The 16625-nt window shown below is 37.5% G+C and overlaps 2 protein-coding genes across 2 annotated transcripts in view; both read right to left on the bottom strand.

The window, feature by feature from the left end:
- The window catches only part of LOC127636207 (E3 ubiquitin-protein ligase TRIM23-like), a 28432-nt gene extending 22825 nt beyond the window's left edge, over window positions 1–5607 (bottom strand). Inside the window, exons 1-2 of the mRNA XM_052116638.1 lie at window positions 5512–5607; window positions 3459–3621 (exon numbers count right to left, since the gene is read on the bottom strand). Of these exons, the coding sequence (XP_051972598.1) occupies window positions 3459–3621; window positions 5512–5607 (259 nt within the window). The remainder of the gene's footprint in view (window positions 1–3458; window positions 3622–5511) is intronic.
- A 1452-nt stretch (window positions 5608–7059) lies between these two features.
- Window positions 7060–16391, bottom strand: LOC127636111 (up-regulator of cell proliferation-like). Its single transcript, XM_052116509.1, has 2 exons — window positions 16374–16391; window positions 7060–12054 (listed from the first exon to the last, which is right to left on the bottom strand). The coding sequence occupies exon 2, from the start codon at window positions 12044–12046 to the stop codon at window positions 7454–7456; it is 4593 nt and encodes a 1530-aa protein (XP_051972469.1). The 5' UTR covers window positions 12047–12054; window positions 16374–16391; the 3' UTR covers window positions 7060–7453.
- Between the last annotated feature and the right edge of the window lie 234 nt (window positions 16392–16625).

Below are 16625 nucleotides of genomic sequence, written 5' to 3'. Positions count from 1 at the left end.
CAGGATTCCCTAATGTTATTGGTGCGCTGGACTGCACACACATTAGGATAAAACGCCCCTCTGGTGCACATGAAGGTGATTTTGTTAACAGAAAATCCTTTCATAGTATCAATGTTCAGGTAAGAGTGGGTTATGATTAGACCTACTATCAACTACATACATTTATTATGTGCATTAAATGACCTCAACACTTATTGCTTCAGATGATCTGTGATGCTGACTGCATCTTCAGCAATATCGACGCAAAGTGGCCTGGCTCAGTCCATGACTCCCGAGTCTTGATCTTGACCTGTTGCCAGGTCCTCTTTGGTCCAGTCATGTTTGTTCTGTATAAATATTGATAGGATGTGTAACAAAAAAGAGTAACATAAATTAATCAGCTGTCAGATTCACACGTTACAACATTGACTTCCACTGTTCATTTTTAAGTTTACAGTTGTTCATTTGAGCAAATGACAAGTAACTCCTTGAATGTATAATTATGACGTTTTCAGTAGCTACTTACGCATTCAGTCGATCCGCTATTGTTTGCCATGCCCTTTCTCGCTCCTTTATAATAGCGGCAGTGTTTCCTTTTCTGAGTATGATGTGCTTCAATTCGTCAGTAAGTCTCCATTAAAAGATGTTGCTCATTTGCTGTGAAGTATGGCGCACGCAACTTATCCATTGTAGCATCAATGAATCTGTGATGGACCGTGTGGTCTCTTGAAGAAAGCTGTTGACACCCACTTATCTGAATTACTTACACCTGGCTTGACATAGCCGCTCCTCCTGAGCCTGGTTTGGCCTTTGTGAAACTGATAAAGCCAGGATGCACTGATCACACTAGGTCAAGCCCAGCTTTATCTCTTATCCTGGATTTCTAAATTCTGCTTTTGTGAAACAGCCCTCAGGTCTCTCCAGAGATGCTCAATTGGGTTTAAGTCAGGGCTATGGCTGGGCCATTCAAGAACAGTCACAGAGTTGTTGTGAAGCCACTCCTTCGTTATTTTAGTGATGTGCTTAGGGTCATTGTCTTGTTGGAAGGTGAACCTTCGGCCCAGTCTGAGGTCCAGAGCACTCTGGAGAAGGTTTTTGTCCAGGATATCCCTCGATTGCAACCAGTCGTCCTGTCCCTGCAGCTGAAAAACACCCCCACAGCATGATGCTGCCACCACCATGCTTCACTGTTGAGACTGTATTGGACAGGTGATGAGCAGTGCCTGGTTTTCTCCACACATACCGCTTAGAATTAAGGCCAAAAAGTTCTATCTTGGTCTCATCAGACCAGAGAATCTTATTTATCACCATCTTGGAGTCCTTCAGGTGTTTTTTAGCAAACTCCATGCGGGCTTTCATGTGTCTTGCACTGAGGAGAGGCTTCCGTCGGGCCACTCTGCCATAAAGCCCCAACTGGTGGATGGCTGCAGTGATGGTTGACTTACTACAACTTTCTCCCATCTCCCGACTGCATCTCTGGAGCTCAGCCACAGTGATCTTTGGGTTCTTCTTTACCTCTCTCACCAAGGCTCTTCTCCCCCGATAGCTCAGTTTGGCCGGACGGCCAGCTCTAGGAAGGGTTCTGGTCGTCCCAAACGTCTTCCATTTAAGGATTATGGAGGCCACTGTGCTCTTATGAACCTTAAGGGCAGCAGAAATGTTTTTGTAACCTTGGCCAGATCTATGCCTTGCCACAATTCTGTCTCTGAGCTCTTCAGGCAGTTCCTTTGACCTCATGATTCTCATTTGCTCTGACATGCACTGTGAGCTGTAAGGTCTTATATAGACAGGTGTGTGGCTTTCCTAATCAAGTCCAATCAGTATAATCAAACACAACTGGACTCAATTGAAGGTGTAGAACCATCTCAAGGATGATCAGAAGAAATGGACAGCACCTGAGTTAAATATATGAGTGTCACAGCAAAGGGTCTGAATACTTAGGACCATGTGATATTTCAGTTTTTCTTTTTTAATAAATGTGCAAAAATGTCAACAATTATGTGTTTTTCTGTCAATATGGGGTGCTGTGTGTACAATAATGAGGAAAAAAAATGAACTTAAATGATTTTAGCAAATGGCTGCAATATAACAAAGAGTGAAAAATTTAAGGGGGTCTGAATATTTCCGTACCCACTGTATTTTATAAAAAAAAAAAAATACAATTTTACTGTCATTTGTAATAATAGCTGAAGAGGTATAGCTATTTCCACACCAGCTATAATTTAAAAAAAACATTGTTCTGGAAAATAATGGCATACGATACAAAACAATACTGATGATTTATTTTAATTTTGACAAAATCTAGAAAGCATTACCTTAGTGACAAGTTTAAATCAGCAGAATTTGCAACACTACTCAGAAGGGCTTCACGATAATGACAAAATTCATAACTGTTGATTATTTCCCTTGATATTGTAATTGCAATTAATTTCGATTAATACTGTACATTTAAATACTTATTTTGGGTGAATCAACTGCCTGCAATATATATATATATATTTTTTTTATGAAGGCTTCACATCTAAAACAATTTGAGAACTGTTTCTGAATTACTTTCTAGCTGATTTGTCAGTAAAAGAAGACCATGCCGGCCCACTTCACATTGACCCTCTTAGCAGCATGAAAAACAAAAAACGGTTATTCAAATTTTAAATAAATTATACACAACAGTGAGAAACTGACTTGTGATTGGTTGCAATGCACAACCTCTGCAAAAAAACATGTTAAATAGAAAATGAAATAGACAATTTTGCATTAACATGAGTAAACCTACATGGAATGCTATAATTGACACTTTTCACGATCCCTTTAGTATGTACACATATTAAAGCCTACTGGGTAGAGTCTAATATTTAACACCAAGTTTGACTTGTATCCAGTATGTCTTCAATAAGGTGTTCCTGACAACAATGTAAAAACCACTCAGAGAAAGAAATTGTTAATTTTTGTACTTATGATCCTTGTAAAAGTATATTTCTTAGATGGATCTCTGATAAACCTCCAAATATATATATATATAAAAAATTTACAAGATTAATTTACAATGCAGCCCTGTCTAATAGAGCAAGTGACAGCTCCGTCAACTGGGCCAAAACTCTCTGATACTGGCACCAGGCCAGTTCGCCATCCTTATTGTTAAGCCCTCTTCATTTCTTACAATAATGTATTATTGCAAAAATAAATATAAATAAATAAAAAATATAAATTGATCAATTGTCACACATTATACATACATTTCTGCATATACATGGTGAAATTATTTATTTTTCACATATCCCAGCTAAGCTGGGATGATACGCATATAAGCAGCCATGATACGGCGCCCCTGGAGCAGATAGGTTCAAGGGCCTTGCTCAAGGGCCCAACAGTGGTGTCTTGGTGGTGTTGGGGCTTAAACCCCTGACCTTCTGGTCAGTAACCCAGAGCCTTAACCGCTGAGCCACCACTGCCCATGAACAGAATGGCAGTGTTACACTCACCCAGCTCAGTGACCTGTCTGTCGAAGGGGCAGCGCACGGCCCTGCCATGAAGAGGCAGACGAGTCAAGCAATCATGACACACCGTGTGTCCGCACAGCAGCAGACGCGGTACTTTATCGCCTTGTAGTGAAAACACATCCTCGCACACACCGCACTCCAGCACCTACAAAATAACACACATACATGTGAAGGAAAGATTGCTCCCCCCCACAAAAAACAAAACAAATGTGGCATATATACAATGGCCCCTAAAACAATACTTTGTGTTTTCATTTTGAACAGTTTATATATAGTTTTATTATGTAAAACCTAACAAACATCTGATTTCTTGTTTGTGAAATCAGCTTAAATAGAAAGTTGTTTTGTGCTAACTTTCTTTAAAATAAACACCACTTTGATATTTTGTAATCTATTGCTAAGGCATTCATAAATTTTTAAGTGTGGCTTAAGTGTCAAAATACTTACAGAAGCCAGTGTAGCTAAAAAACACAACACAAATACTTGAATGAATATTGAATACATTTTTGAAATGACTAATATTGATATAGCTCTTGATACATATGTGTGTACAATGCATTTATTTCTCTTGAAATGTGTGGATGCTAGTATATACCACGAATATCTCTTCACGGTCCACTAGCTGTCCATTCTGTGTGTGTGCTGAAAAAAACAAACTGGTGTTTGTACACAGCCCTGGCTCTGTAAATGGGAAAATAAACAAAGTGGATCGGACTGATCAACACAACACTGTTGCGATCACACAGCATTGGCAATGGCTGTGCGTGAATTTGGGGGGCGTAGCTTCTGAAACACTGAAGGGAGGGGTGTATTTGTTTGGCTGTTGATGTATCATGATATTCAAATATCAACAGTCTTCTCAGGAATCGCTTACTCCAACTTTAACATGAAAACCAGTTGAACCGTAACACCGGCAATGTTTTCGGACAAGCCGATTCCTCTGCAGCGCTTTCTGTCCAGTGTGTTTATGTTACAGTGGTCTTGTTTTTTACGACATTAACTTCTTATCATCTTTTATTTAGAATGGCCTATTTGTTCATAGGGAATCAGAGAGTGCGATAGGGCGTGATGAGTGAGAGGAGTGTTGTCAAAGGTTGTTTGAAAACAAACTTTATTTTTGTAATTCTGTTTGGTGCCACTAGTAGGGCAGAAATGACATACTCCACCTTTAACAATTTTTTACAGTAAATCCTCCCTGCCAGTAGGTGGCAATATGCACAGAAAAATGCAAATCACCAAAAACAAAAGCAGAAGAATATGAAAGTGGAGATTTAGATTAAAAAGGACTTAAATTGTTATCTGTTTTTCACCTACACTTATCATATAACTTCTGAAGACATGGATTAAAACACTGGAGTCATATGAATTTCTTCGTATAATCTTCATGTGTGTTCTAAAGAAGAAAGTCATACACATCTGGGATGAAATGAGAGCGAGTAAAATATTTTAATTTTTACGTGAACTATCCCTTTAAGGCCATTAAGATGTTATAAATTGTAACATTATTTTCATGACAGTTACGCACATTGTTCATTATGATATATAATACAACAACATGAAAAACCCTATATATATATATATATATATATATATATATATATATATATATATATATATATATATATATTTTAGGTTTCATTTTTCTTTATGCAAAACATAATTTAATGTGTTTTGTATTGATTTGGAGTTAAATAGGACCAAGACATTTGACAGGTTTCGTGTGAATCTGTAGGTCAGTTAGCAAACCGGCTAACTCGCCCACCATTCACAGCTGTTAAAACTGTGTTAATCAAGGAAACTCTCTATTATACCAGAACAATATATTGTTTAATAATTGTCAACTGCTTTTAAACGAGTGTATAACGGTGTGTTGAATATAAAGTGCAACGTCAGTTTTTAATGCTGCTATCATTAGCGTGCTAACGCCCTGCAGCAGCAGACTGAACTCAAACAAAAATAACAACAAAACAGGCGCTCATGATTTTTGTAAGTCAGCCGTCTAGTGTAGGGTTTAACTATGTCATATAAATCATACCTTAACCGCATTGCCGGTGGTGCCGCGGCCGTGTCTGACACACGACTCCATCGATGCTGCGGTCGACTGTTTATTTACACCGACAGCAGCGGCCATCCTCGGACTAAACCATTTGAGGACAGTTCAGTGTGGACTAGGCATAGTGGTTATTGTCACAATCAAGTTATCATCTAAAAAAATCTAATAATCTGTCGCACAGAGTCACACTCATAGCTCTCTGTTAGAATAAATTGTTTTCATTGATTTGATCTTTTTTTGTCTGAGTTTTGACGTGTATCGTCACTCCACCCCCTGCTAACAATGAATGACCCGTCAGCTGTTTCCGCCCCCCCAAAAAATCAGGGTTTCCACAAGACACACACACACGCACACGCACATGTACATTACATAAAAGTATAAAATTCCACGTCATCGCGATCAGGGATGGATTACTGACCAGGTCAATTGGGCCAGTGCCCAGGGGCCCTTGTCTACCTGGGGCCCTTGACTATTGAGATAATTGGCCCCGGGGCCTTTGCAAGTCATCATCCGTCCCTGTTCACGAGACAATAAAAAAAAAAAAAAAAGTACAGGCACATAGTCATGGTTTATAGGTTATCATATATTCAAGAGGCAATGTCCAAACTTTTTTGTTGTTGTTGTTGATTTTATTTAAAGTTAAATAAGTGCTTGCATGTCAGCACTTCATTGTAAAAAAAAAAAAAAAAAAAAAAGTGTTTAATTTCAGTGTTAGGTGTGCATCTATTTATAATTTTTATTCAATTTAACTGTTAACCTTCTTAATGTAAAATTGTGCAGAATGCATTTCGCTTCTTTGTAAAATGTTGATTAATATCTGTAACACATTCAGTAGAGCCAGTTTTGTTTTTACTGCTGATTGGAATTGAAATTGCAATATGTACATTTTATTTATTTCTTTGTGTTCTGCAGTTCCCTATAATGTATTACTATCTGATCACTGTTGTTAAAACTAGGAAACAATCATTTCTTGTGTTTGAACTAGACCTCATTTGTAAGTTACTTTCAACAAAAGTGCCTGCTATTAGTTCAATTCAATTAAATTCTACTTTATATTATAAGTTTTTAGGCAAAGAATTAAATTTTATATTTAATAATGAGTTAATGTGAAGCTGAATTTTTTTGATGTCTGTTTATGTCTGGCTGTAATGTTGGAAAATATTTTAAATGACTTCACATAAAGTTTGTACACAACAATCAGTTTATTCAAGCAACATGATTTACATGCATGTGATATTTGCACATGATGTGGTAGAAGCGTGATGTCTAAACATAGGTCCAAAATGTTACAATAGTTCAGAAAAACATACAACAAATAATTGTACTGAATAAAAATCAAGGATTTAGATCACCATCATTTTAAATACAATCATAACGCTTTCATCAGTCAAACAAACATTGACAAAAGAACACATTTCTCATTTATGATTCTAGATTTGTCAACCAAATAAAACTGTCAACTATGATATTTACACAGTAGACATACTGTATAGAGTATGTTTATTATATGATTAGAGATAATATGCCTCTTAGAATACACCACAACATTTGAATATTGGAATATGTTTTCATACAGTGTACTTCCTGCTACTCAATTATAGTACATAATCAATTTCTCTATCTCTTCTTCTTGACAAATGAAAGTGCATGTGATATAACATGTCTACATCAAGTTAAGAAATCATTCAAATTCAAATGTGAAAGCTTTTTTAATCCCTTCTGTCAATGTAATGGCATTTCACTGTTCTCCATTTCATACATTAATTAGGATATGCAATGAACAACTCTTGAACCATGCAGGATATTGTTCTCTATCAAAGTTGATGCTTATTTAAGGATACCTAGATATTAAAGGGTCAGGTAAAAGTATTCATGCACTAGACTAATTTAAACAGAGAGCAGAGAGGCACTAGTTACTATAAATTTACTTTAGGCTTTCCTCTGCCTGAGCCTTTGTGATGTCCTTCCATGATGGGGGTATATCTGCCGGCTTTGCATTGTACTCTTTAGCAAACTCCTCATTGAAATGTACCATCACAAATTTCCAGTAGGCTGCGGCTTCTATGCTTGAATCTGGATCGATTTGCCAGTTGGGATAGATGTCACTGTATTTCTTGTATGGATGCCACTTATCGTTGGTGTCATGGCACTTAAAGCTTGTGTCACTGTGCACCAATGATGAACAAATGTCGGTCACTAATTTTTCAGATTCTTCAAATCTGTAGTGGCCGAGCCCCTCTGGCCTGTGGATGGAGACGAAGTGTTTTTTGTGGGCCTCCCCTCCTGCCTCACATGGGGCTTTACAGAATGGACACTGATTCCCACAACCATGCACTCGTTTGAACAACACATTTTGCGGTTTGGTAGGTAGGTGCTCTAGTTTTCTTTGAAATTCTTTTGCCTGAAAACTTGCCTTTAGAAACTTATCCATGTCCTTCACAGAGCACTTAAGACATTCGGCAAATTTGATCTGGTTCACATCGCTCAGTGCACTGACTGAATCAACTACATCCTTGGGTAAAACAAGCCTGTATTTAAGTTTCATGCAAATGTTTTGGATGAATTCCTTGATGTTGTTTATCTCTGGGTCTTGCTCTGTCTCTTCGATGGCCTGGATTATTTCACTGGTAACCGAATTGAGAAGACTTTCCTCTAGTTTGAACATTCGGTTCTCTGCTGAAAAGTGTACTGTGATTTTGTCCAAGATTAAGTCCGTAACGAATCCTTCATAAGACTCAATAAAAAGCAAATATGTTTCAAATTTAAATTCATCAAGAAGATTTCTCAAGACTGATCTCTGGAATGCGGTCCGGGTTCCAAAAATGGATGAATTTTCACCACGCAACATCACGTCTGCCATTTCAGTGCCCAAGGTCTCAGAAACATATTTTTTCACTGTAGGTTTCAGGCAGTCATTCGTGAATTCATCTGCCTTCTTCTGACATTGGTCTCGTTCATGAAAAAGGTCAATGAAACCAGAACGGTACTTTTGTTTTGACTTCTCCAAGACTCTGAGTGGGTCGTTGTCCTGGATGAATTTATTGTGAATCTCTTGAAATTCTCTGCTTGCAAAGCCGCATATGTGTAGCTTAAGGGACATTTCGAAATCTTCTTCTCGCCCCAGATCTCCATGAGCCTTAAGAGTTTCATCAATCATTTGAAGAATTTCCCTGATGTATGTGTCGTCGTAATCATCCCTACTTGCCCTCTTTTCTTGTACATATTCCTGACATTTTCTAATAAGGCTGTCTGACATCTGTTGAGCCCTCTTGTTCCACTTAGTATGAAACCACCTATAATTGCCTTTGGAGACAACAAATTCTTCACATCCACATGTACTTAAATCCTTCACTTTGTCTAAACTTTGAGCCACAGAACTTCCTCTAGATCCAAGATTGTTTCTCAGTTGATGGAAAACTCTAATGATTATATCTTGTTGAGGGATCTCTGTACATGCTAATGTCTGGACAGTCTCCTGCCACATCTTTTCAAATGCTTCATGCAGCGTAGACTTGTCTGACTTTTTCTCACGGCAATCTTTCACCAAATCTAGCACTCTCTTTTCCATTGTATCCATGTATGTCGCTTTGATCCCTTCCACCTTGATCATTCCATTTCGATGTGAAAGAGCAGCATCCAGTTTACTTTTGATAGAATTTGAAAGCTCAGTCCTCAAGAACTTGGCACAGTTTACAAAGTCTTGTCGAAAACTTTCCACAAGTTCAACATGACCCTCTCCTTTTTCATAGTACAATTCGATCTTGCCTATAATTTCCTCTTCTCCTTTTGAAAGCTTAACTTCTGCATTTGTTTGCAAATTACAGTGGGCATCTTCAACGGTGTTCTCAGATCTCTCAAATTTTCCATGGTTTAGGATTGTGGTTTCAGCTTCTAATGTCCATGTGTGCATTTGTTTTCTCAGTGACCAATCCCATTTGTTGTACTCTGTGCACAGTTTCATGTATGCATCAGCCACAAGGGTATTTCTGAAGCTAAAGATGAATTTCTCATATTTCACAGCATTCCACAAGCCTTTGGTCCATTCCAAAAATTCACAGATGTTGCTGGACTTGTAAGATCTAAAGACTTTCATAATATGTTTTTTGAGGTCATACACAGACTCACTATAGCCGATACTCACTGGTGACATTGGGGGGTTTCCATGCCACAATCCAGGAATATAGTGGTCACCAGTATCTGTGTCATACTGCATCACATCTGTAAATTTCTTGAATTCCAATTTGTTCTCCATTTTGGCTGCAGCTTGTGTCATTTCATCCAGTTGGTCCAACAGGAATTTACGGTCTCTCATGTTTGAATCATGGGCTGAGACATCAGCGACATTCTGATGTACAAACAAGCACATGTGTTTTTTACCTATTGTCTTTATCCTGAGGAAAGCATGAACAACTATTTGTAAAATGTCTTTCATTTCTGTGGAATTCTCCATGGCGATGTTGATAATTGTTACATCACTGAGTCCAATTACAAGTGTTGCCAACTCATTGTCATGTTCATAGCTGTTATCTAGTTGTGCTAGCTCAGGAGATTTCAGTCCCTCAGTGTCAATTATTAGTATATAATCATAATTGCTGAACTGATCTTTGTAATCATCTGTTACTCTAATAAGCAGCATAAAGGCTCCCCTGGTACATCTACCACTACTTACAGCAAACTGAACACCAAACATGGTGTTCAGTAGGGTCGACTTTCCTGAACTCTGCACACCCAACACAGTGAGAACCATGATCTTATTGTTGGGTTTCACTAATGTATTTAGTTCAGAAAACACACTGGTAATCCATTTTACAGGTATATTTGAAGCATCTCCATCAACAAGTTCAAGTGGAAATCCATCCAACAGTAGTTGAGCACAAAGTCTAGGTAAGTGTTCCAGTTGTTTTCGGCAAAGTGCATCTTCTGACAATGAGACTCCAGCCTCATAAAGCTGGCCCATCTCACGAATGAAGTGTTCTACTCCTAAAGAACTGTTTGCAATCTTCTTGTCAAGCTCAGCAATTTCCTCCTTGTTGCCAACAACATCTTGACACTTCTCTTTGTACATCTCTCTGAGGCCAGGGAGTACTTTCTGGGTGAGATTCTCCAAATTGATTCTCAACCATTTTAAGAAGAAGGCCCTTTCTGGTGTAGTTATTGCACTGATAAAACAGCTCATACTAGTAGACATATCTATTGCATATTGTTCTTCTCTGAGTTTCTTCATCTGCGTCTGCAGGTCACATTTGTAGTTCTCAATACTCTGATCCCCTGCTTTCTTCAATCTGCACTGCTCCTTCTCTAACTTGGCCAATTTCATCAAAATCTCCCCTTGCAAGGGCAGCTTTTTCTTCTTGAACTCCACTATGTCCCTTATTTCTGATGTGATTTCATCTGCCTTTGCTTTGGCACTCCTACATTCCTCAGCATCCTCATCAACCAAGATCCCCAACTCTCTTGCAACCTCTGCTAACTTAACAACTGACATTTTGTGATTGCCATTTTCAATTGTATCTTGCATCTTTGTCTGAATTTTTTTAACAAAATCTGCATCATTCTGCTTGGCTTTAAAGATGAAATTGCTTTTCTTCAGGTTGAGCCTTTTGACTGTTGCTTTTATACACTCATTGTTGGAGTGGCTAACAAAAAATACCTGCCGAGTAGATTTCAGGCTAGGGATAGAAATGTACTCCGTATCTAAAAGTTTGTCTTCAAAGAACACAAACATTGCAGTGGAAGTCTCGCAAAGAAAAGAGTACTGTGTTTGAAAGTTTTGGATGTCACCTCTCAAGTTGGCAATAGCTACAGGCTCAGGAAAGACATCTATGTTATTGTTCCCACAAGGAAGATACCAGCTGATCTCAACCAAGCCATCTGATATTTTCTTGGGGATGTTACCACAGTCCATGTTGAAGTGTACAAAGGTATCAGTGTACTGTTGTGGATTGCTGAACATCTTATTCAGAATTTCTGATTTAGAAATGTTGCATCTACCCAGTCTTACAAAAGACACTAAAGGAAGTTCTGAGAGAACAATTCTTTCTTGCACAAATCCACTAGGATCTTGTAAGGTTTGTGGTCTGTATTTTTTCACAATATCTCTCATTGCCCAAAGCATAAGCGTGATCTGGTTTTTATCACTGTTTGGAAGCAGCAGAGGCACAGCAAATTGACACATGGACATTTTCAAGATCATTTCCTGCTGTAGAAAACTGTCAGAACAAAGGAACACAGAGGTCAAAATGTCTAAATGGTTTACTGACAGAGGATCGTATGAGTCATCACTCTCCTGGTCATCCTCCCAGTCCGAATCTTCTGCCCTACTTGATGAGGAACACTTTACACTCCTTGCTGTCCTTTTAAGCATCATTAGTCTCTTCAAGAAGAGCCATGGCAGATCTGAAAGAGACTGGACAGGCACATCTGTGATGCTGTACTTGCTAATCTGCAGGACTGTGTGGAGGGTGAGCTTCTCATCATAGTACTTTGCTAAACCCAAGTCTTCCAGGAGTTTCTTCATTATTCTTCCTGTAAAATAAAACAAAATTAGTTTTATTTGCACCCTATTGAAAATGAAGACCAGCTTAGACCAAGCTCAAAAATCCTGATTTACAAAATTATGAGAGCAAGCAATGAATCCCAAATACTTATAAACAATTATTTACAATTACAAGTTGCTTTAATCACGTTCTGTCCAATCACAGTCTATAAATATGGTAACGATGTACACAGCCATTTAAAAGGAGTAATCTCATTACCCAAAATGTTTTGTTTGTTTATGCAAATTTCATATACACTAATGTACTATCAATATCCATATACATCTGTATCAATATACATTCTATACTTTAATGCTCTAACTAGTGTAGTAGTAGTAGTCAGTGGGGCTGATCATTTTTATTTTATAAATTTGTGTGTTTAATTTTGTTTCAAGAAATGAAAGCTCCACCATTAATGAAATCAAGTACATTACCTTACAGCTGATCACCAAAGCAAACAAAATTATAAATGATGCATGAAATTGAGCTTATGTAGCTAAAAGTATTGTCACTGAAATACTTGTGTATAGAATGTTTCAGGACAAATAACTGAAGAAGGCCTTATAATGAACCTGTTCTCAGCAAGAGGTCACAATTTTAAACTGCTACGCAAAGTGTTCAAAAATATATCAAACAATACATGAAGTAAACTTTAAATGATATTTTCCATAAAAAGCTGCCTATCAAAGTTGTGTCCTCACTTTGCATCAACTCAGTCTGAGGACATCTTTCCCACTTCCTGTTCATGGTGGATGCAACAGTAGGACACGTGGTCTGGTAAGTTTGATATTTTTTCATATTTTCTGTTAAACAAACAATGTTTAATTCTCTGCCGTCACAGCTTCAACATGTCAACTCCATCATTCCCATTATGATTTCTGTTAGAATAATGGGACAAATTTTGGCATTTAGGTTGGTTCGGAAGTTTAACTGAGAATCAAGGTTCAACACATGGTAGATGGAAAAAGTCATTTGTAAGGGTGCCTGAGGAGGAAGGGAGCAAAGCCACAGGCTCACAAATGGCGAGTCTGTAGAGGTGAGCCAGTTAAGTTATGATATGTTATATATATATATATATATATATATATATATATATATATGCACGAATGTAAATTATCACTTAACTCCTTTACTGAACTCTATTATTAGATAATTAAAGACTTTATACTCTTGTCAGATGGATAAAATTAAAATAGCATGCTTTTTAGTGTGACAGTCAGAGCTGAAACTAATTACAGAAAGAAGTTATGAAGTAAATAAATAAGCATGAGCATGTTTTCCTAAATCGCCCAAAGTGATTGGTAGACAGACAGGGAACCGCTATTTGCAAGCAAATTCTTTAAACAGACAGCAAGAAATAACGGCTATATTATATTGTGGTGAAGGAGTTCCACCTGTGTGCCACACCGGTCTTGCATATTTATTTACATTTAATTTATGTTTAATGCATGTTTAAACTGTGAAAATGTAAACTAATATTGACATCCAATATATCATTTGAAAGATCTGGATCTAAATTTTTATAATTTAAGAGATTTTGATGGTCGCAAATTTCATCAATAAGATTTTATTAAACGTGTCAAGAGTGACAATCAAAACATGGAAAATGAAACCGGAAGTTCTGAACTTAATTGTCTGCCAGCCAAACACAGATGAGCACAATCCTCCAAACTTTAGAATGCTTTTCATTGCAAGAGTCCAATAATAAACTCTATTAGTGATTTTTTCATAAATCCCCATTCAACTGCACATTTAGGGGGCTCAGACATGTCACCCTTCCTGGCTTCGCTCACTGTGAGTTAGACCCTGGAGGCGCTCACACTATCCCAATGCATTAACCTAATCATTTTTTCACTGCTTTTGCTTTGCTGTTCACCCAGGGCCTTTAGCCTCTGCCTCCAGCCGAGAGGCGCCACCCTCCCCAGCTTCACTCACTGCGAGTTAGACTTCAGAGCACACGTGCTCCCAATGCAATTACTTAGTAATTTTTTTCCACTGCTTTTTGTTCAATTTGCATTGGGAGCAAGTGTGCTCCAGGCTTCACTGACGATGATTGAAGCCAGGGAAAGAGAGTCTTCCTGGTTTGAGGCAGTGGCTAAAGACCCTGGGTGAACGGCAGAGCAAAAGCTCTGAAAGGTCAGTTTGCATCTTTATTGTATGTAAAAGATTATTTCCATTGCAATGTTCTTTTCACATTGTTTATAAAATGCATAAATATATATGGAATCCATTATAATATATTCCCAAATAATATAAAAATGATATCTTCATGTATATTTTGGTTTGTGTGGAAATGTTTACATTGAAATGTAAACAAATTGTGTGCTTTGAACCACTTTGATTGTTGGTTTATAGAGATACTCCAAGTGATCTTTTTTTTTTTTGGAAGTACACATAAATAAATATTATGGAACAAAGAGATCATATTGGCACTGCGCATAGTCTTGTATATGTGTGTAATATATATATATATATATATATATATATATGCGTGTGTGTATGTATGTATGTATGTATATACATATATAATGGAGTGATGGTGGCGTAGTGGGCTAAAGCACATAACCAGTAATCAGAAGGTTGCTGGTTCGAGCGCCACAGCCACCACCATTGTGTCCAACTCAAGGCTGCTCCAGGGGGATTGTCCCTGTAATAAGTGCACTGTAAGTCACATTAAATAAAAGTGTCTGCCAAACGTAAATTACAAATATATATATATATATAATATTTGCGGTCACAATTTAAAATATTTGAAAAGCTCCAACAAATTTTTTTATACTACAATGATACATTTTTGTGTCTACTTTCTTTTGTAGACCAAAGGTTCAAGAACTAGAAGAGTTTTACTTGGGGTATGTCGTTTTCAAGCTCATGCACAAAAAGAGTCTGATGTTAAGAGGTTAAGTTTATGAATAAATAAATGTCTACGTGTTTGTTAAGCCTGACTCAGATTCCTCCTTGCCCATCTTGTGAATTGTTACAATATTATATATTTTTTTTTTATATATTATATTATTCTAATGGAAATGTTTAAATATAATAAAGTTTTTGTATTTATACACAAATCTAAAAAGAAAATGATAAAATACCACTTCATAAGGTTGCGAGAATCATGTTTGAAAGTGTTTTTCATTTGACAAACAATTCTTCATCATGTATTGGTACAATGATACAAGCGTGCATTCCATCTACTGCATCAACTACAATGGGTAGCCCAGCGATGACCATGAATGTAGCCTTATTTCTCTGCAACAAGCAAAAATCCACTGGAAAATATACTGTATGTATTTACAGATGATGTGCATAATGAAGAGTGCATTTATAGTTTGATGGATGATTCTGCTGACGAATGATTGAGAAACTCCCAATTCATCCACTTACTCTGTTGCATTTTGCCTGTGGCCAGGGAGCACAGAGTTGTCAAAACCTGTATCTCCAGTGTAATTGGGTTGTTTCGGTTCATGGGAGAGGTAAGTGCATCACTAAGTAAGTTTACAATAATAAAAACACCCACATGATTCAGGCCATCCCTCTTTAAGAGGTCAATGTCATAATAATATCCTATTACACACACACATTTTTTTTAATCTAAAATCTAAATCATAATATACTATCTATAAAATGAGGTTTTTGAGTGCGTTGACTCAATTGTAATGTGGACTGTTAACAGCAGTCATGATTCGTATCATCTGTTGCTGGGATTCCATCAAAATGTTTCACATTTTTTAAGCTTATTTCTAAAAAATTTACTCAAGAAAATACAAAATGTGCATTATCTTGAGGAAGCCTGCCTTGTCATGATGGAGCAGCTGAATTGACCTCCTTGCTTTGGGGAGATTTATTTTTAGGATTGAAGCAATTGTACCTGGTTTAATTAAATGCTACCAGGAGATGCAGCAGAATAAGTTGAATATCTGAAATAAAGAGGGATGATATGGCTGTGATGTCCACACTCCACCTGGGAGTGCCTGACCTCAAAACTGTTCTGGTGGATTGTGAGGACTCACTTTAACAACCAGCTGTGGGTTAAACACTTCAGAATGACAAAGCTTATTTTCCAAGAATTTTGTGACAAGGTTGGACCCATCATTGGGCCAGTCACATCAAGCTATCACACGCTCGACATGCACAAATTGTAAAAACACGTCATTGTCGCAAATAAACAAAAACCTTAATTTCCATCTACTTAATGCGCATTTTAACTAATGCAAAACTCTAGAAAATCCGGCTCCTCCTAGCGCATGAAATTTTAAGCGAATTGGCAAAAGTTTATTAGCATATAAAGTGTTTCCATTAAGGATTTCTTACCAGAGCCTGCCAGATCCAGCCCCGCCTGATGTCCGACTAACACTATATGTGTCGCTGAGTGATGACAAGTAACTGCAGCCTGTAAGAGCCAGATATCACATCAGTCTACGATGATGGACTTCACAGCGGATGATTTGATCATGACATCAGAAAGCGAATACACACACACACAAAAAAAAAAAAAAAAAAAATGTTTGACGCTGGACAGAGTCAAAAGTCTCTTCAGTGTCCTAAGTGTTACCTTAATTGCCC

The sequence above is a fragment of the Xyrauchen texanus genome, chromosome 43 (assembly GCF_025860055.1).
Source record: "Xyrauchen texanus isolate HMW12.3.18 chromosome 43, RBS_HiC_50CHRs, whole genome shotgun sequence".
Lineage (NCBI taxonomy): Eukaryota > Metazoa > Chordata > Actinopteri > Cypriniformes > Catostomidae > Xyrauchen > Xyrauchen texanus.
Note: the sequence above shows the minus strand (reverse complement) of the source record. Positions and strands in the feature narration are given on the sequence as shown.